At 43.5% G+C, this 21835-nt stretch overlaps 1 protein-coding gene across 2 annotated transcripts in view; it reads left to right on the plus strand.

Annotated features, from left to right (window-relative positions):
• Nucleotides 1-474: 474 nt before the first annotated feature.
• The window catches only part of MINPP1 (multiple inositol-polyphosphate phosphatase 1), a 48278-nt gene continuing 26917 nt past the window's right edge, over nt 475-21835 (plus strand). The window contains exons 1-4 of one of the 2 annotated variants that reach the window (XM_026014772.2): nt 475-1668; nt 5093-5290; nt 9891-9988; nt 19152-19285. In XM_026014772.2, coding sequence (XP_025870557.2) covers nt 486-1668; nt 5093-5290; nt 9891-9988; nt 19152-19285 — 1613 coding nt within the window. In that variant the 5' untranslated portion in view covers nt 475-485. The remainder of the gene's footprint in view (nt 1669-5092; nt 5291-9890; nt 9989-19151; nt 19286-21835) is intronic. The other variant, XM_072723578.1, reaches the window with a different exon arrangement.

A 21835-nucleotide genomic window follows, 5' to 3' on the forward strand; every position in this document is an offset into this window, starting at 1 on the left:
GCAAGGAGGAAAGTGGTCAAGACGGAGACGGCTGACCCAGAGCAACCGAGTAGGGTCTCTGAAGGAGAAGCTCCATCACATAGAACTGGACCCAAACTCCCGAGTCCGGATCACCAGGGGACTCCTCTCATCTCTACTCTTTTCCCAACGAGCCTACAGAACGGTGTTCGAGGGGAGACAGGGAGGCATCGTTCGGATTTATGACGGGTCCTTCTTGTCCCTGGGGCCAAGGATTCTGAGCCATGAGCACGAACACACGAGCCCACGGAGTGCGGAAGTGCGCTGGGGCAGTCCCAGCTTGGGGGGCGCGAAGGGCACGAGCGCTCCCTGCAGCAGAGCAGCACTCGGGGTGCGGGCTCCCTGCACGGCCAGGCGCTGGCGCTTCGCGGTGCGCTGTCCGGGGGCCCAGCTCCGGGGACCGCCGGGGCGCGGAGCGGGCTTCCCTGGGGGAGGGCAGGGCCCCTCGGCTCGGCTCGGCCCGGCGGATGCACGCTTCCTGCGAGCGTGGCGCAGGCTCGGCCTTTCCGCAAACCGGGAGCGGGGCGCAGGCTGGGCCTTTCCGCAAACCGCGAGCGGGGCGCAGGCTCGGCCCCGGGGAGGCCCGCTGGGGTGCGGGGCCCGGACGCCCACGCCCAGAACGCGGCCTCTGGGCGCCGCGGGCGGCGGGTTTCAGCCCCGCCGGCTGCTCGGGGCGGGGCGGGTCCGGGCCCCGGAGCGTCCCCAAAAGCCGGCGCGGCTTGGCGGAGTCAGCCCCGCGCCCACGCGGGCGGCCCGGGGACGCCAGCTGCACCTCCGCCTCCACGGCCCCGAGCGCCTCGGGCCTTAGCGCGGGCGCCGCCGGAGCCGCAAGTGCGCGCCCCAGGCCTGCCCCGCCCCGCCCCGCCCCGCCGCCAGAGCGCACGCGCGGCGCAGCGCCTCCTGGGGGCTCGGGCGTAGGCCGGAAGCGCCCTCGGGCCCGCCCCCGCCCGCCGGAGCCGGAAGTCGCGCCCGGGCCGCCCGTCGCCCTCCGCGGGCCGCGCCGCACCATGCTCCGCGGCCGCCCGCGCCTGCCCCCGGTGTCCGTGGCGCCGGTCGCGGCCCTGGCGGTGGCGCTGCTGTCGTCGCTGTCGCGCTGCTCCCTCCTGGAGCCCGACGACCCCGCGGCCTCGGCGCTCAGCCCCTACTTCGGCACCAAGACGCGCTACGAGGATGCCAACCCCGGGCTGCTGCGGGACCCCGAGGCGCCGCGGAGGGACCCCGAGCTGCTGCAGGACGCCTGCACCCCGGTGCAGCTGGTGGCCCTCATCCGCCACGGCACCCGCTACCCGACGGCCAAGCAGATCCGCCGGCTGCGGCAGCTGCACGGGCTGCTGCAGGCCCGGCGGGGCGCGGGCGGGGGCGCGGGCTCGGCCTCGGCGGGCGGCCGTGACCTGGGCGCCGCGCTGGCCGACTGGCCGCTGTGGTACGCGGACTGGATGGACGGGCAGCTGGTGGACAAGGGCCGGCAGGACATGCGGCGGCTGGCGCTGCGCCTGGCCGCCCTCTTCCCGGCTCTCTTCAGCCGCGAGAACTACGGCCGCCTGCAGCTGGTCACCAGCTCCAAGCACCGCTGCGTGGACAGCGGCGCCGCCTTCCTGCAGGGGCTGTGGCAGCACCTGCACCCCGGCCTGCCGCCGCCCGACGTCGCAGGTGACGCCTGATGCCGGGGCCTCGGCGCCCCCGCCCTGCCCCGAGCCCCCCGGGGGTGCGCGCTCGGCCCTAACCCAGGTGTGCCCCGAGGGTGCGCGCTCTTCCCTTCCCCAGGTGTGCCCCTGGGGTGCGCGCTCGGCCCTAACCCAGGTGTGCCCCGGGGGTACGCGCTCTTCCCATCCCCAGGTGTGCCCCGAGGGTGCGCGCTCGGCCCTAACCCAGGTGTGCCCCTGGGGTGCGCGCTCTTCCCTTCCCCAGGTGTGCCCCTGGGGTGCGCGCTCTTCCCTTCCCCAGGTGTGCCCCTGGGGTGCGCGCTCGGCCCTAACCCAGGGGTGCCCCGAGGGTGCGCGCTCGGCCCTAACCCAGGTGTGCCCCTGGGGTGCGCGCTCTTCCCTTTCCCAGGTGTGCCCCTGGGGTGCGCGCTCGGCCCTAACCCAGGGGTGCCCCGAGGGTGCGCGCTCGGCCCTAACCCAGGTGTGCCCCTGGGGTGCGCGCTCTTCCCTTTCCCAGGTGTGCCCCTGGGGTGCGCGCTCGGCCCTAACCCAGGTGTGCCCCGAGGGTGCGCGCTCGGCCCTAACCCAGGTGTGCCCCGGGGGTACGCGCTCGGCCCTAACCCAGGTGTGCCCCGAGGGTGAGCGCTCGGCCCTAACCCAGGTGTGCCCCGAGGGTGCGCGCTCTTCCCTTCCCCAGGTGTGCCCCTGGGGTGCGCGCTCGGCCCTAACCCAGGGGTGCCCCGAGGGTGCGCGCTCGGCCCTAACCCAGGTGTGCCCCTGGGGTGCGCGCTCGGCCCTAACCCAGGTGTGCCCCGAGGGTGCGCGCTCTTCCCTTCCCCAGGTGTGCCCTGGGGGTGCGCGCTCGGCCCTAACCCAGGTGTGCCCCTGGGGTGCGCGCTCGGCCCTAACCCAGGTGTGCCCCTGGGGTGCGCGCTCGGCCCTCACCCAGGTGTGCGCAGGCCCACTGGGGGGGGGGGGCAGGACGGGGCGGGAGCGCGGTGGTCCACCTCCTGACCCCAGGCAGGCGCCAGCCCTGCCTTTCCTTCCGCCCTGGCAGCTGCTTCCAGGACTTTTCTTCTGCAGGCTTTGCTTCTCATGCTGTTTAGGTTTTTTTCCGCTTACCAACTTTTTTTTTTTTTAAATAACATGTTGGTTCTGGAGCCACATCCTGTTTTAGGAAGCTGCTCTCAAGCTTTCTCCACTGCTGGGCTGTTTTCTCTCTGTGTTGCTGTTGTGTGTGATGTGAACTAACCCCCCCCCTCCCCCCCACCCAGCTGTGGCTCACGGTCACACGACTTTAATTTATTCCGTTACTTTTGCAGAATGGGAGAGATCATCTAGTTGGGGGGGGGAGGGGGGCTCGTGTGCCACAGGTGGAGAAACAGCCCAAGAGTATACCCTCTTGACTGTCCCTGGTTACTTTGAGGAGCAGAGTCAGCCTGGAATCCATGTCTTCCCCCCACCCCATGGTGCGCCCTCCCCACCGCACAGAAAATGTGTCCTAGCCACGGATACTAATACTAACAGACACTTAACGCCCGCTATGTGGCTTTGCGCCAGGCATGCCTGACATTTGTTTCCCTAAATCCTTGCCAAAGCCCTCTGACGTTGGTGGTGTTTTCTCCCTGCCCAGCAGAGGGGCTTGAGCCACAGAAACACTGGATGATCCTCCCAATTTCCTATGGCTAGGGATGGACCCAGGAAATGACTTAGCGCTTGGACCCAACCCTTAACTACAGCTTCCCTTCTCCTGTAATTCAGGAATAAGGATAAAAACATGTAACATGTTTGTTCCAGAGAGAAGAGCAAGTGTTAATATTTTGTTGCCCGTTTCTAAGATCAGAGATGGAGTGAGACATTGTTGAGCCTTAAACCCAAGTGAACAGTGAATTAGAAGTAGACTGGGTTGTCCTTTCTCCCGTAGCATTCTCGCGTACCCAGTGCAGCGGCTCCAGGAGGCCTTTCCGCTGAATGTGTGTCACGTTCCCGCTACGTGGGTCATTCTCTTGGCTGACTTCTGTTTAGTCACTTGTTGTGCTTTGTAGTGATTAATAGAAGTGAAAATCCCCCACGAGTTAAGTTACGTGACCGTTCAAAGCAAAATGCATTTCATTATAGTACGGTATGTATAGCGTAGGCCAGAAAGGGGCTACTGGCCCTCCTGGGATGAGGTTATAGAGGTTGAGCCCTTTGCCTGGCTACTTTATTATCTATAAACCGTCGTTTTGCCTCTTGTGCACCCCTGGCTTTCACGGGATGCCACTGAATTAGATTTTGTATTCTTCCAGCAACTCAGGACAGTACCTTTGTTTCTGTTTGAAGAGCAGCAGTAATGAGTTCACAGCGAGGATGAAAAATCCAGATCCACCTGGGAAATTGTTTTTTGAGGCCACAGAGAAAGATGATAAAAGTCACTTATTTTCCAAGCCAAGATGTTTTACAAACTATAATCCAGTTGGCAGTGACCGTGGGCAGAGTTCTCCGTTTCAGGAGATCCTGAAATGGAGACACACATACGTAAATGTAAATGTGTTTTTTCACCCCCACATCCAAAGCAAAATGGTGTAACTGACTTGATTTTATCATTTTGTATATAGAAGTAGTGTTCTTGGTGTTCTTTTCGTGGTAAATTATCAGAGAAATGATTGGAACCGATGAGTTCCAAACATGACTGAAGAAACTTAAAAAGGCCCCCTGGTAGTTGAGGCACGATTGTGGATACTTTTATAATACATATATTTGCTGCCAAGTTGGGGAAATAATAGGACTTAGTAACTCTAAATAGAAAGTGTCTGGGAGCTTTAGTTATAAATCAAAAACAGAAGCACCAACCAGCACCAAATACAGGAGACCTGAAGCGTCGATGTGTTTGTGCTGTTGTCAGTAGTTTTTGTCCAAAGCAGAGTCTTTTATAAAGTAACACAGCATTGGAAAAGTTAAAGAGAAAATAAAACACACTGTGTAGACTTTGCTTAGAGTAGAAAAACATTTGATCTGCTGAATTAGTCTTTCACGGTGTAATGAGGAGCGTTGCTAGTTTTTTGTACATGACAGAAACAGTACTTACAACACATTTCTGCACTTCTTAGGATTTTCATGCTAATTATTTTTGCTTTAAGAAACTATTTCAACCACCTTTTTTTCACTGTGTAGTATAGCAGTAACGTATTATCTCCGATTCTCTGTTTCTTTAGTTTTTTCTAGGATATAAACCCATGAATTAGTCATTACAAATGGGGAATAGCTTTCCCTGTCTTTCGTGATCAGTGTGTGCTTATTTCAGACACACCAATAAACAGCTTTTGTGTTCCTTTTCACACTTGAAGCAAAATTTTCAATAATCTGAAATTATCACTTGTATTGATGGTATATAATATATATATATCTGTTTATATATATGTATATATAAACAAAATATTGTTCTCTTTCAGACATGGAATGTGGACCTCCAAGAATTAATGATAAACTAATGAGGTTCTTTGATCATTGTGAGAAGTTTTTAACTGAAGTGGAAAAGAATGCTACGGCTCTTTATCATGTAGAAGCCTTCAAAACTGGACCAGAAATGCAGAACATTTTAAAAAAGGTTGCCGCTACTTTGCAAGTGCCAGTCCACAGTTTAAATGCAGGTAATGTGCATTTGTTTTTCATTTGAACTTTGAAATGATTTAAATGGTTCTCGAACTCTGGAGAAAAAATATGGAAGCATAAAATAATTCTTTTTAAAGGTTCACAGTTGATTTTATGTTAAGAAAAGAATATATTCTCGGTTGAGAAAATTGTGTATCTCATGCTTACTGTTTTTAGATTCATATTCTTTGAGCTTTATGTAAATTAAGGTACAAGATTCCTTCTATATATATCATGGAATTTTTTTTGAGGGGAGAGGTATATAAATCTTCAACTCTAGCATTATTTATATAAAAGACATTTTTTTGAATTATTACCCCATAAAATGATAAAAGTGGGAAATTACATAAAATTCTTTAGCTTTGAAGCTGATCAGAAATGTGAACCTGTTAATGTTTTGAGATGGGGTATTAGAAAGTGAAAAGCAAAGTAGTGTATTTCATTTATTTGAGGCTTTTAAGCCTAGAGATACTAAAAAAAATTAGCGTTTGTGTCTGTCAAAAGGTATTGTGATGGACGGGCTACCTGTTGCAATTTGTCAATCAACCCCGTACACTGGAGAGTGAAAGGGGGCATTGTTAATAATTATGCTGGGATATCAGGTGGAAAGCCAGGGCATATGCTCACCTACCAATAGGAAATTAAGAAAAAATAATGAGGGCAGCCCTGGTGGCACAGCGGTTTAGCACCGCCTGCAGCCCAGGGCACAATCCTGGGTCCCGGGATCAAGTCCCACGTCGGGCTCCCTGCATGGAGCCTGCTTCTTCCTCTGCCTGTGTCTCTGCCTCTCTCTCTCTCTCTTTCTCTGTATATCTCTCATGAATAAATAAATAAAATCTTTTAAAAAAAAGAAAGAAAGAAAAAATGAGATTTTTCTCTGATTTCTAAGAATTTATAATTTGTACAGCAAATGTTGACAAACATACATACAAATTTTGGATTTCTTATATTGAGAGTAAATTTCCAAAAGTCTAGAAGTAGGAGATGTAAGGAAAACAATAGACTAGAATCATGGATTTTGAATGCTTCATAAACATCAAAAGAGTGAAGATACCTGGACTAGCCTCTAAAATTGAGGACGTCTGGGTGGCTCAGCAGTTGAGCATCTGTCTTTGGCTCAGGGTGTGATCCTGGGGTCCCCAGATTCAGTCCCACATTGCGCTCCCTGCATGGAGCCTGCTTCTCCCTCTGCCTGTGTCTCTGCCTCTCTCTCTGTGTGTCTCTCATGAATAAATAAATCCAAAAATCTTTAAAAAAATAAATAAGTAAAATTGAATTTTTTTCTTTCCCCAAAATGGCTAAACATTGTGGTCACCTACAGAGCTTTATTTTTATTATTTTTATTTTTTTTTTACCAACAGAACTTTATTTTTTTTTTTATTTTTTATTTTTTTTACCAACAGAACTTTAAAAACTATTTATTTTAGGGGCACCTGGCTGCTTATTTGGTAAGGCCTGTGACTCTTGATATCAGGGTTGTGAGTCCACATTGGGTGTGGAGATGACTTAAAAATAAAATCTTTTAAAAAAGTTATTTATTTTAATGTGAAGTAATTTAAGCCTGTAGATAATAATAAAAGCTGATAATGAATGTTGATATACCCATAACTCAGTTTTATCAAATTTTCACATGCAGCAGTTAGTTGGTTTAAATGAGTTGAAGTCCCTTGGTCCCTCTCTGGGACTTATTCCTCATCTTCCTCATCTTCCCAGCAGTAGCCGTTGTCATGAATTGGGCATTTAAGTCATCCCACGCCAGCTTTAATATTTATGTTTCTACACGTAATTGGGTTATTGTTTTGCAGGTTTTAAAACTTTTATGAAAGATGTCAAACTATGATATCAGTCTGGCTATTATTTGGTTAGTGACTGGTTAGATGTTGAAAATTTTTTAAGACATAATTTTTAGTCATTGATTATTTGTGCTTTACTGATGGGGTAGCTGAGAGTGGCTTCTTTTTGGAGGCAAAATAAGCATCGTGGTTATAATCATGTTCTGCAATTGGACGGTTTGTGTTTGAATCTTGACACTGTTGTACTACTAACTCTGTGGTCTTTACAAGTTCAGTACTATCCATAGGCCATAGTTTTTGTGTTTTGTTTTGTTTTGTTTTCTGTAAAATGGGTATAGGAATAGTACCTTTCTTTTAGGATTAGATGAGATTAATTCATGCAAAGTTAGCACAATGCCTGGCGGAGGAATTTCTCAAAACTATTGTAGCTGTTTAAATACTTTTTTTTTTAATATGGAGGGATGATGATGTATGTATTTTCTATAACTCATTTTTACTCAGTAGTATATCTGTCTTACGTAGCTCTGTCTCGTTCTTTTGAATTCTCTGTGATTTCATAGGATGTGTGATTCGGTTTCTAAGTCAATGATAGTTAAAAACTTACTGAACCCATCGGATTTTACTGGTGGGGGGGTTGGAGCCAATACAGCGCAAATTTTTTTTGTAGCAAATCATTTTCCTACTGAGGTTTTTCTTAGATTTTCACCCTTTCAAGTGATGGTGCAGTGAACATTTTTATAGTCTTGATTTTTGCTCTCAAGAATTTATAAGGTGAATAGCTGTGGGTGGAATTGCTGGGCTAAGGACAATGAATGTTTTACACCTTGACATGTACTTCCAAATTCTTCTCTGAAAGTGTAGGGATTAATATAAACAATATGTGAGAATGCCCGTTTTCCCCTTCTCTTATCCAACAGTGATTGTTAATCGTTTTGATTTTTGCCAATTTGATTAATGAAAAATGATATCTAGCTTTTGTTTGCATTTCTTTGGTTATTTGTGAAGATAAGCATGTCTCCCTATGTGTGCTAGCTACTTGCATTCCTTCTTCGGTTTGCCTCTTTCCTATCTTGTCCATTTCTTAGATTATTTTTATGTTTTTCTTACAGTTCTTAGGGACTCTTTATGTGTTATAGATATACTAATTATATAACCTTTAATTTTGCTTGACAAAGTATAAATCCTTTGCTTATTGTATGTTGCTAACATTTTTCTCTTAATTTGTTCCTCACTTTTTAGGTCTGTTTATGGTGTTGTTGATTGTACCCGTTGCGTGTTTATATGGCCAAGTCTGTCATCATCATGGCTGTTCAATGCTGTATTCTGCCTAGGAATCCTCTTACCCAAGATTTTTAGATTTTCCCATGTCCTCCTTTATTTTATTTTAGTTTTTTTACACTTAAATCTCTGAAATAACTAAAATAACCAGAGGTTCTAAAAATCTGCCCAGAAAGTCAGCATGATCATAATAGACGGGTCAGAGCGGTAACTCCTCGTGAGAGACCGTCTGTCCTTCCTATTTTGTAGATGGGAGCATTGAGACCCAAGAGGCTGGAGTCAGTTGCTCAGGATGATTAGTGGCAGAGTTAGGTCTCATCGCCTGTAGTCCTTACATGTTTTTGGTGAAATTTTTCTGTCAACTCCCATCCAGTTAAAGAATAGACCATTAGGATTGGCGTTCATAGTTTCAGAACTAGAACTTGGCGTGTGAATAAGTCAGGTTCTTTCGCAAACATACATCCATGGGGCTTGTAAGTCACTATATCCTATTAGGTATTAGGATTATCCACCCTTTCGTTTATACGAACTAAGTTTTTAAATGGCTTTTACTTGTATCCTCAAGTATTCCTTTTGTACTGTATACTGCTTAGGGGAGTTCTTTAAACTCAAGCCTGGTTCCTTGGGAACGAGGCAAGACACTGACGTTGAGAAAGCAAAGCACAGGAGGCAACGCGACCGTTCTGTCTGCAGCTTGCCTCTGGCCAGAGAGCGCAGCCGTGCGCCACTGCCCAACCAGCTCCCCTAGCCCAGGCTCCTGGGGCCCCGCCCGTCTCTGCAAACCCGAGGTAGCTAAAAGCACTATAATCAGCTCATTCCAGTGTGAAAATCCCAGGGAACTTCTGAAATCTGCTGCCTGGCTGAGCAACAAGTTTGAAAAACGTATGCTGTTAGCACGCGCTTTCCCCAGTGGGGTTTTTCCCTCTTTGTTTCTCTCCCTCTTGACCCTTGGTTTCTCTGCCTTCCTGTCCCAGCTTGACTCTGCCCCTGCCACTGGCTGCAGTCTTCTCGCGTTTCTGTGTCCCCTCTCTACTCCTTCCGCACAGTTAGAATACGAAGTGCTGTGTGGTTGAGAGAGCTGTTGCTTACTGCTCATTTTCGAGATGGGGACTGAAAGCTTCCCTACCTTTCTCTTCCCTCCTCCAGCCCTCCAAAAGGGAGAAATTCAGGTTACGTTTAGCGAGTTCTTCAGTTGAACTTTTTGTTGGATTTGGTAGGCAATCGTGCTTTTAACAAACACATTACTTTTGAAACCAGAACAATGGTAGTTACCAGTTAACTTAGTTTCATTGGACTGAAATCTGTGCCTCCACATGGTTTCTTCCTGGCCGTCCTAGATCCTCCTGTTCAGGCTGTACACAGTGGGTCTTCATTCTTTAGTAGGAAAAAGCTGAATCATCTTTTCTCGGTGTTCAACCTGCCCGGGTCCTTGAACTGTGCTGCACGTGGCATTCTGTGGGTATTTAGCCTTTGGAGGATTACAGAGAATAGTGACTCACAAACTTTACCTTTCTCTTTCCCCCCCCAGATTTAATTCAGGTAGCTTTTTTCACCTGTTCATTTGACCTGGCAATTAAAGGTGTTAAATCTCCTTGGTGTGATGTTTTTGACATAGATGACGCAAAGGTAAGTATTACTATTGCAGTTTCTTTGGTTGTTTTTTGTGGGTTTTTTTTTTTTTTTTTTTTTGGCATGATTTTTGTTGTTGTTATTTGAAGCAGTTTTTTAAAAAAATAACCAGAGCAGAGAACATGGACTGTCTTTGACTAACGGGTAACTCTCCTTGCATAGGGGTAAATTGTTGAGATGCGGTCAGATGGGGTGCTTCTAAATAGTTTGGGTTCAGAAAATTCTGGAAAACATTTTTCCATGGCGATTTGATTTCTAGGTCCACCCAGTCAAAACCCTATTTTACCCATCAGATTTTATTGCTGGAAAGGATTGTAGAGCTCTTAAAATCCAAATTCTTCTTTTTATAGGAAGCCAGAGCTCAGAGAGGACGAATGGTTTCTCAGATACCTAACTTGTTTTTTTTAAATAGTTTTCGTGATAAACTGAGCCCCGTGTTCTACCTGGCGGTGGCCATCATTCCTCTACAGTTTGTCTGCCTGCCTCATATTTCCTTTTTTCTGTCTTCAGTCATATTACTTCTTTTAGAGTCTAGACAGAGAAGGCCAGACCAGCCTCAGATGACCTTAAGGCAGGCAAATTCTGGTCATTTCCGGGATGTGGGGAGCCAGAGAGGTAGGGTTAGGGAGTGTCCGTTGTCTTCCTGAGCACCGAGGATAGCAGCATTGAATAGAATCCTGGTGTCTGTAGGGAGCATTCAGGAATGTGGACTTTTGAAACTTCAGTCATCTCTTGCATACATATGAAACGTTCAGTATTCCACATGAAAATCAATGATTAACTTCAAAACTTAACATCAAGTTCTTAAAAGAAGTGTACTTCCTGTTTGCCAGATACAGTCAGGCTTGCAGGCCGAGGGCTAATGTACTATTTGAGGGTAAGCGAGTGCTTTATTTCGTTGCTCAAAGACCAAAGTGACCACAACCAGGTGGTTTGGCCAAAGGTGGTTTTGTGTATTCCTGTGCTCATGTGGGAACGGGACTCAGCAGGTGAGCTGGAAGAAGACAGGACCCTCAGTGGACGACTCCTCTCAGTCACTGAGCCCCAGGGGTAACGGTGCGTGGTATTTCCTCTGTCTGCTGCTCCCCTCTGACTGCCCCAGCCCATCACTTAGAAACCTCCTGACCACAGAATTAGTAATTATGCCAGTATAGGTGTAGACTGAAACTTGGGGTCACATGGGTCAAATTACTCACCTCCCTTGTCTCCCCACCCAGATTACTCTAGGGAAAAAAGTTGATAGAGAAGCAACTTTGAGTACCTTGCTGATGCATGCTGGCAAGGGAAATTCACGTCTTAGCAGAACAACAACTTCGTTTGCCCAGGTTCCTGCCATTGGTGGAATGTCTGGCCCATGCTCCCCTGGCCTCTGCTCTCTGCCCCTCTGTTCGGAGCAGCTCTGGCCAGGTGGTCTCTTGCAAGTACCGACAGCTTCTGATTCAAGCGCAAGCTGCTTTCCCTGTGCTGAGGACTCACCCCTCACATCCAAGCCGACTTCCCCTTGCTCATCCTCTTTTTTTTAAATCACTCTGACCTCTGCTTCTATGCTTATAGCTCCTACTCTGACCGTCCTTCCTAACTCCTTCTTATAAGGATCTTTTTGGTTACATTAGCACACCTAAGTAGCCCAGAATAATTTTTCTCATTTTACTATCCTTAATCACACTGGCAAATTCCCTTTTGTCATGAAAGAGAACATATTCATAGGTTCTAGAGATAAGGATGTAGACATCTTTGGGGGGGCCATTTATTCTGTCTACCTCATGTATGTAATCTTTTTTCTTTGCAGACATGAAAGCACTTCACCCTTGTATCTAAAAAATAACATTCTGCTACATAGATAAAATATAATTATATATATATGTAATAGTACAATAATTGTCTAGTATATAGCCACTACTGAAGCTTTCACATTTGTCTTATTTAGAGGGTTTTTTTTTTTTCCCTTTAAATTCAAGGCCTATTGAAGGATCACTCATTGTATTTACTTGTCACATGTCTTTTTAGTTTCCTTTAATCTAGAAAAGTACCCCAGCCTTTCTTTTCTCTTTTATACATTGGCCTTTTGCAGACGTCCAGCGCCACCCCCCCTGCCCTTTTTTCTGCCAGAATGCCTTTGTGTTTGATTTTCAACTTTTGATTAGATTAAGGTTTCAGCATTTTTGACAAGAATGCTCTGTAAGTGATGTGTCCTCCGGTGCATGTTTTTTTTGTCACCTTATTGATGATGATTTGTGTGATCATTTGAGTAAAGGGATACCTGGCAGATTTCTCCATTGTGGAGATACTTTTTTTCCTTTGTAAATAAATAACTTCTTATGATCTGAAAATTTGAAATACATGTTTATTAAATTAATTGAATAAGAGCTTTCTTTATATATACAGAGAGCAAATAATTTTTATTTAAAAATACAAAGTTCTCTTTTGATTTATTTATGTTTTCTGTGATTTTCTTTTTTAAAGATTTGACAGAAAATAAATTATGCTTAGAACTTTACACTGTGAAATAGGTTTATATACTGAAAAATTTACAGATGAAACAAAATGTCTGGGATTTGCTTTAAAATAATCCAGTGGTGATAGTGGAGGATAACTAAAATGGGATTGGCCAAATATTGATTATTATTGAAGTTGGATGATGGGTACACAGGGATTCATTATATTACTGTTCACTATTTTTTACGTTTGAAATTGTTTATCAGGATATTTTTTAAAAATTGAAAATGAATAGACATTTATGAAATTCTGAGAATCACAGAGATTTTTAGATACCCAAAACCTTGTGAAATGCTGGACCATATGTGCCTTCATTAAGCAAATATTGTTTGGGGCCTGCTTGGTGCTAGGCACTTGGTTGGAACTAAAGATTCTAACATAATATAGGCATTGTCTTCTAGGGAGTGAAAGACACAACCCGCAGTAAGACAGTGTGGCTATAAGAGATATGAATAAGGTATAGGGATACATAAAGGAGAAAGTTGATGGCAGTCAACTTTTAGAAAAGAAATGACACATGAACTAGTACTTTTATGCTGGATAGTTTTTTGCAACTTTGTATATATTTTATACTGTAATGAGTGTATCTTGATTTTCTGTCTCTTCTGGAGTCAGTTTTGGTATTTAATATTTTCTTTTTTTATTTTTTTTTTGGTTAATTTATTTTTTTTAATTTTTATTTATTTATTAGTCACACAGAGAGAGAGAGAGAGAGAGAGAGAGAGAGGCAGAGACACAGGCAGAGGGAGAAGCAGGCTCCATGCACCCGGAGCCCGATGTAGGATTCGATCCCGGGTCTCCAGGATCGCGCCCTGGGCCAAAGGCAGGCGCTAAACCGCTGCGCCACCCAGGGATCCCGGTATTTAATATTTTCTTATAAAAATCATTCAGGTTTGAAGTACCTGGGTGACTCAGTGAGTTAAAAGTCTGACTTGATTTCCACTCAGGTCTTGATCTCAGGATTGTGAGCTCTGAGCTGGATGTGGAGCCTGCTTAAGATTAGATTCTCTTTCTCTCTCACTCTGCCCCCATCCAGTTGCACGCTGTCTCTCACGCATGTGCTCACTCTCTTTTTCTTTCTCTAAAAAAAAAATAAATAAAAAAAAATTCAGGTTTTCAGATTTATTTATAGAGTTTAGTAGATTTATCTCAACATTTTTTTAAAAAGATATATTTATTTTAGAGAGAATGTGTGCACGAGTGGCAGGGGGATGGAGAGGAGGGGGAGGAGAATTGCTAGCTGACTCCATGCCCTGTGTGGGGCCTGACTCTGGGCTGGATCTCAGGACCCTGAGATCAAGACCTATGACCTGAACTGAAGGCAGACTGAGCTACCCAGGGGCTCCTATCTTGCAATTTTTTAAACAAAATATTTTCTCTCTGTATAGGAGATTATTTCCCCATTATTATTACTTGTGTATTTGTATTTTCTTTTTTTTCTTTTTCTTAAAGGTTATTTATTAGAGAGAGCATGTGGTAACACAAGTGGGGGTGGGGGCAGAGGAAGAGGGAGAAGCAGGCTCTCCCTCCTGAGCAGAGTTGGATGCAGGGCTCTACCCTAGGACCCTGAGATCATGACCTGAGCTGAAGGCAGATGCTTAACTGACTGAGCCACCCACGTGCCCCTGTATTTGTATTTTCATGGTTTTCTTCATTACACTAATTTAGTGTTTACTGATTTTTAATTTTTTCACAAGTAATGATTTACCTTAACTTTAATGAAATCATGCCCCCCCTTTTTTTTAAGATTTTATTTTTTCATGAGAGACCCAGAAAGAGAGGCAGAGACACAGGCTGCCTGCAGGGAACCTGATGCGGGACTCCATCCCAGGACCCTGGGATCACGCCCTGAGCCGAAGGCAGACACTTAGCCACTGAACCACCCAAGTGTTCCAACACACTTTTTTTTGTACCTAGTTTTCAGCATTATGTTTTTTAAAAATATATATTTATTTATTTGAGAAAGACAAAGGGAGCACGAGCAGGGTGAGGGGCAGACGGAGAGGGAGAAGCAGGCTCCCTGCTCAGGGACTTAACTAAGTCACCCAGATGTCTCTCTTCAACATCATGTTTTTAAGATTCACCTATGATGCTGCATGTCACAGTAGTTAATGTATTTTCATTGCTGCATAACATTCTATTTTATGAATTATCAGGGTTTTTTTCTTTAGTCCATTATCTTTTTGGTAGACATTTGGGCTGTTTGCAGTTTGGGGGTATTAACCTTATCATGTAGGTCTCTTGGGGCACACACAGACATTTCTGGAGGTCTGTGTCTGTGGTAGAGTTGCTGGATCACAGGTTATGTAGAACTTCAAATTTTACTGTTTTTGTTGTTATGCCAGCTTATGTTTCTTTCTTTTATTTTTTTTTTTTAAGATTTTATTTATTCATGAGAGACATAGAGAGAGGGAGAAGCAGGCTCCATGCAGGGAGCCCGATGTGGGACTTGGATCCCTGGTCTCCAGGATCACACTCTGGGCTGAAGGCAGCGCTAAATCGCTGAGCCACCCGGGCTGCCCCGAGCTTATGTTTCTTATCTTTTTCCTTTGCTTTTTGGGATGCTCTGCTAGTCCCCTTTTCTAATTATTACTTATCTTTGGAGTTTAGCTTTTCTTGCTCCCTAGCCAGCCAGTCGGATGAGCTGCTATTCGGGGATGAGTAGCGTTTCTTCCATTTTAGAGCTGCTGTCTTCTGAGATCCTTGCAACATGGAATACCTGTCTGTCGCCTGCTAGCGTATCCTGTACAGTCTGGAGAGGCTCCCCTCTGGCTTCATTCTGAAGGTCTTGGTTTCAGACAAAAAAATTGTTGATTTTGCTCCTCCAAGTGTACCCTGTGATATAGTTTTGGAATATAGGTGATGTTTGGTGGGGTAAGGTCTGGAGTTGACGACCAAGAAAGAATTCTTGAGACATCTTTGGTACAAAAAGGTGGTTTTATTAAAGCTCTGGGACAGGACAGGGTTGTGAGGGGTGGCTGATGGTAGACTTGGAAGTTGGGGGAGGTTTTCAGAGAACTTTCATATGTAAAGAGGACCTGCTGGATACCAGAGGCCTTGCTTTTGTCAAGCTCAGGTGGTTTTTCCCTCTAACAAGGCATTACTGCTAAGACATTAAGTTGGGAGCTTTCTGGAGGACATTACACTCTCCCCATCTCAGGTATTCATCAGTGGGCTGCAGGTTACTAAGGATATTTAATTTTATTTGTATTTCCTTCTGCCTTTGTTTCCTACATCAGTTATCATTACCAATTAAGGAAATTTATTTCTTGCTTACTGAAGCCTTCTACTTATTTAGTGTTTTTAAAATCAGGAATGTGTGTTGAATTTTGTCATCTAGGAAGATGATTGTGGTTTTTTCTTCTTTAATCTTCCAACATAGTAAATTATGATAGTACATTTTCTAGTATTGAATCATGCTTGCATATTTTCTTTCTTAAGATAAATACTTTTACAGACTGCTTTTTCTCCTAGTTAGAGCTTACATTTCCTGTTCATGTGTTTCTAGCAATTTTTTTATTAACTGCTGGACATTGTGAATATTATGTTGTTGAATGCCTAAATTTTTTTGCATTCCTTTAGTTTATATTTTTTAAAGATTTCTTTTTTACTCATTTGTGTGTGTGTGTGTGTGAGAGAGAGAGAGAGAGAGAGAGAGAGCGCGAGCGCACAAGCGGGTGGGAGGAGCAGAGGGAGAGGGAAGCAAACACCCCACTGAGCAGGGAACCCCACATGGGGCCCCATCCAGGACCCTGAGATCAGACCTGAGCTGAAGCAGACACTTAACCATCTGAGCCACCCAGACACCTCTGTTGCCTTCCTTTAAAGAGTTTCAAATTTTGTTTTATTTTGCAGTTTACTTTTGTGGGTCAGCTTGATCCTTTTGAGGTTTATTTCTGAGTTTCATAATCCAATTCTGACCCACAAAACCCTAATCCTTTATTCGTAAAAATGCCTTTACTATTCAAGTGTGACCCTTCTGGGGTCTGTATTGAAATTGTGGATGTCTGGGTGTCTACTGAAATTCTCCTACCTCAGTTGCTTGGAACTTGAATATCTCCCAGCTTTGTGATAGGTCTGGGATTCAACTTATTCACAACATTAGCAGCAAAATCAAGAGGACCCCAGGTTTCTGGAATGGTTTTCCTGTGTAGCTTCCTCCTTCCCGGCACACTGCCCTGCTGATTCCAGCCCCTTAAGACTGCTTTCTGATTCCTCAATTCAGCAAGACTGCAGGATTCTGCACATCATCCCCTTCCCCCACCCCCACCCCCACCCTTACCCTGATCGCCACCCCCCTCCTGTGCCACAGTTTTGCAGTTGCCTCCAGGCAGAAACCTGGGGCAGTTGTAGGGTTTGTTTTGTTCCCCTTGTCTCCGTTATCTCAGTTCGGTGCTCATTACTCAGTGACTGAAAACATTTATTGTACATATTTTGTCCTGTTTTCTACTTGTTTATGTCTGGAGGGCATGCCTAATGTCAGTCACTCCATCCTGGCAGACGGTGCATTCTTTCAGTATACTGCTGAATTTGGGGAGGGGGCAGCGATGTATTTCACATTCAGTAAATTATGTTTACAGTGAGGTTGGCTTAGGGCCCGGGCTCATCTGTGATGGTACTACTGGCCTGACACTATTCCTTTTCCTGGAAGAGGGGTTAGAAGGTAGGGGGGATGTTTGTGTGAGCCACAGTTGAGAGGACAGGAATTGTAGTGCAGTGGGCTGCAGTTTCGCTCCTCGCCCCTTTCCTTTGTGCTTTCTCTGTTGGGTTTTGGGTACAGGCTTCCATCATCCCCCTAAAGTGAGTTAAGAAGCTCTCCATCCTCTCCTGTGCCTGGAATGGTTTAAATATTAGGAACTAATTCTTCTTGAAGGTTGGGTAGAACTCCTACTTAAAACTGAGTATGCGTGGTGTCTTTCAGGTAGATCTTTGTCTCTGGGTATTTGGTATAGTCAGATTTTTCTGCATCAATTTGGGTAATTTTAGATTTTCCTAGAAAAACTTCTTATTTACATTTTCAAATTCTTTTAAGATAAGGTTTCAATAGTGCATGTGTGATTTTTAAAAAATCTTCAAGATTAAAAAAAAATTTTTTTAAAATTTTTATTTACTTATTTAATTAATTTATTTGAGAGAGAGTAGAGCGAGGAGGAGAGATTTGGTGGACAGGGGCAGAGGGAGAGAGAGAAGCAGATTCCCCATGGAGCAGGGAACCCAGTGCGGGCCTCAGTCCTGGGATCCTGAGATCACAACCTGAACCCAAAGCAGACGCTTGGCCACTGAGCCCTTGCTCAGGTGCCCTTGCTCCTGCATTTAAACTTATGGCTTGTGCTTAGTTTCTCTAGGGGCTTCTTCGGGGAAGAATAACTCGTAATTACTACAGAGCCTTGTACCTATTTTTATGTTTATTTTTATTTTTATGTAAGCTCTGTCCCAACGTTGGGCTTGAACTCAACACTCCCAAGATCAAGAGTTCTCTTGATCTACCAACTGAGCCAGCCAGGCGCCCGCTGTACCTCTTTTCATTGGTGTTTTAGTCCTCTAGTTTGGGTGTTTGACCATGTGATACATGAGTATGAAGTTTAACATTCAAAGAAAGTCTACGTTAATCACCAATTCCAATTCAAGACCTCTCCATAGAGATCAGTCCCTGTGATGTGTCTCTTTCAACATTTTTCTGTGCTATTTATAATCTATATCATTCTTAGAACTATAAACAGTATAGTGTGTGTTGTGGGTATGCGTGTCTTGGTGATAAATGGTTTTATATTGTATTTATTATTCTTAACCTGCCCTTCTCATGCAGTATGTCTTGGAGATCTTTCCACATTAGTACACGTAGATCTATGATATAGAAGTTTTAAATAACTACATAGTATTCCATAGTATGTGTATACCATAGTTTAGTCAACCATTGAAACCAAATTTCGATATTTCCAGGAATCTCTTTTTTCTGCTCTATCTATAAGCAGTGCTGCTGTAAAACATTCTTAGACATTCTCTCTTAGGTTCATCTGTGACTATGACTTCATAAGAAATGGGCCATAGAAATGTGTGTTTTTATGGATCTCGCCAATTTGCCCATTAGAACATCTGTAGCAATATACATTCCTTTTCTATATCCTTGATCTAAATTATTACTATTTTTGCAAAACTGGTACATGAATCAAAGCAACTTGTTTTTGTCTAGTTTCTAGCTTCATAAAATTCTTAACAGTTCTCTATCCATTGCTAGTGTCTTTCCACGCTATAGTGAATATTCTTCTGTTGTATCTTTTTTTCTGTATATTTTTTTGCTATCACTTCAATATAATTTTGGCAGAAAGAGGAAGTGAGCACATGTCTTTAAACCTCTGACAGTCCTGAACTGTCACGGATGCTGGATTATTGGCCATGAGTACTACTAACTTGCTCTTGCATGCCAGCCTCTACATTCCCACAGTTCAGATTTGTGTCTTACCCTAAATCTCTCTGTGTCATGGACCTTTGGGGCACTCTTAAAAGCTTGAAATGGCAAATAGAAACTTGATGAATGCTAAGATTCTACTGTACTTTGTGTAGAACGATAATTAAACAATGTAAACTTTCCTAGAATCATTATTAAATTAGGAATCTCAACATAAAGAAACGTAATATTAATGATTCTTGAAATCTTTATTTTTAGGTATTAGAATATTTAAATGACCTGAAGCAATATTGGAAGAGAGGCTATGGGTATACTATTAATAGTCGATCCAGCTGCACCCTGTTTCAGGATATCTTCCAGCACTTGGACAAAGCAATTGAACAGAAACAAAGGTAAAAACTTAAAAAAGTTGTTTTTGATGTGTATTCTCTTGAGTGCCTAGTTAAGCTTCTGGAAGATGTTTTATAATGGGTGATTTAAAAAAAAATAAGTATTGCTTGTAATTTTTAAAATATTTTAATATAATCACTAGGCTTATGAATGAATTTGATGACATAATGTGAATTATAATATGTTTAAATCCTTTGTGCAACCCAGGAACTAGAGCATTACTAATAATTCCTATGTGCAGTGGTTCCTATTCCTGTCTCCTCTTGCCCCCTCTGCTCCTCATCCCATATAATTTGTTCCTCTCAAGTTGGCAGATATCATTGCTTTGCCTCTTTAAAGATTATTTTTATTATAAATGTATGTGTGCAAAAAGTACGTTTAGTTTTGCTCAGAGTCAGATGCTCATTGTCTTCTGGGACTGGATTTTCTTTTTTTCTTCCTTCAGTGTTACAGTTAACATTTTCATCATGCTGTATATACTATAAAGTAAAAAAATAGACATTTTTACTATAATACAATATTCAGTAGTGTATGATACTCAGTAAAGAAGTACCACAGTTTATAGCATCTGGTCACTGGACATTTGGGTAGGTTTTTTTTTCCTATTATAAATAGCATAATTATACATGGCTTCTCGTAGGAATTGCAGAATGTTTTTATTTGGAATGAGGGTTTCTCATGGAAAAGCCTTTGTTAACATACTTTTCAACGTTTAAAATAAAAAAAAAACTTTTTATAATTTAAACCTGTGATAGAACCTGAGCCCTATATTATTTGACAGATATGCTTCTGTGAAAGCTTATACATTCAAAATTAGAGACAAAAAATGCTATAAAGATTAAGAGAGAGACTGAAGATTGTCTATTTGATTGTGTTTTCAGTATTATCTTTCTCATACATGTAGAGAGAATTTGTGTTTGTGTTGTGTGTGTGTGTGTGTGTGTGTGTGTGTGTGAGTGAGTGAGAGAGACTCTAGTTTATGGAATTTTGTTGGGTTTGATGGGAGTTAGGGAAGAAAACTAGACTGTTTAGTTTCTGCTACCTTTGTGGTAGACACTTTGTGGATAGAATAGTGAAAGCAGTTTCCATCTTTGAGGTAGGTATTAACTTCTTTCCTATTTAGTTTTATGAGTGGTTTATAACCTGTAGATTTCATAAGGTAACAGATTCTTACTCTATCTGTTCATTGTTATTTATGCCATTGTTGAATGGCAAACTGAAAATTGTGTTGGAAAGGTTCTTAAATAATTTTTGTAAAAACTTAGTAAACAGTATTATTATTAGTAATATAATTAGTATTTACTATTATAATTTGATACCAGGTTTAAAGTTTAAGTAAGATATTTATTATTGGTGTTTCAAAATGAGTATTTATGTACACTGGAAGCTATGAAACATTACAGAGAGAAGTTAAAGATGACCCAAATAAATGGAGAGATATACTATCTTTATGAATTGGAAAACAGGTCGATCATCTATAGACTGAATGCAATCCCTATTACAGTCTCAATAGGTCTCTTTATAGAAAATGAGAGGTTTATTCTAAAATTTATACAGAAATGCAAAGTACCTTGAAGAGCTGAAACAATTTTGAAAAAGAACAAAGCAACAAAAACTCATAAATATCTCACTTCAGAACTTACTATAAAACTATAGCCATAGAGAAATAAATCAGTGTCAATAACCAAGTCAGTAATAGACTCATATATAGTCAATTTTCGACAAAGATGCCAGGGGGTAATGCATTGGAAAAAAAGGATAGTCTTCAACAGATGGTGCTGGAACAATTGGATATCCGTATGTTAAAAAATGACACTTAGACGCTTACATCCTGCTACACACAAAAATGGGTCATAGATTTAAATGTAAAATTGGAAATATTTTGGAAGAAAATGGAGGATCAGTGACCTAAATATAAGAGATAAAACTATGAAACTCTTAGAAGAAAACGTGGGAATAAATCTTGGATTAGGTCAAGATTTTGTAGCTAAAACACTCAAAAGCTTGATCCATCAAAAAATTTGATAAAATGGACTTCATCAAAACAAAACATTTTGCAGTTCTAAAAACACTATCTGGAAAATAAGAAGATAAGCCGTAGATGTGGAGAAAATATTTGCAAAATATACATATTTGATTAAGGATTTGAATCTGGAATGTATAGAGACATTACATCTCAATAAAGAGACCAACCCAGTTTTTTTTAAATTTTTTTTTATTATTATTTATGATAGTCACACATAGAGAAAGAGAGAGAGGCAGAGACACAGGCAGAGGGAGAAGCAGGCTCCATGCACCGGGAGCCCGACGTGGGATTCGATCCCGGGTCTCCAGGATCGCGCCCTGGGTCAAAGGCAGGCGCTAAACCGCTGCGCCACCCAGGGATCCCCCCAACCCAGTTTTTAAGAAGGGCCTGAGATTTTAACAGACAGTTAAGATAACTCTGGCAAATAAGCACGTGAAAAGACACTCCCCATCGTTAGGTATTAATATCACAGTGAAATGCCACCAGTATGCCCCCTAAACTGGGTGTGAAGTAATAGGAAAAATAT

The sequence above is a fragment of the Vulpes vulpes genome, chromosome 10 (assembly GCF_048418805.1).
Source record: "Vulpes vulpes isolate BD-2025 chromosome 10, VulVul3, whole genome shotgun sequence".
Classification (NCBI taxonomy): domain Eukaryota; kingdom Metazoa; phylum Chordata; class Mammalia; order Carnivora; family Canidae; genus Vulpes; species Vulpes vulpes.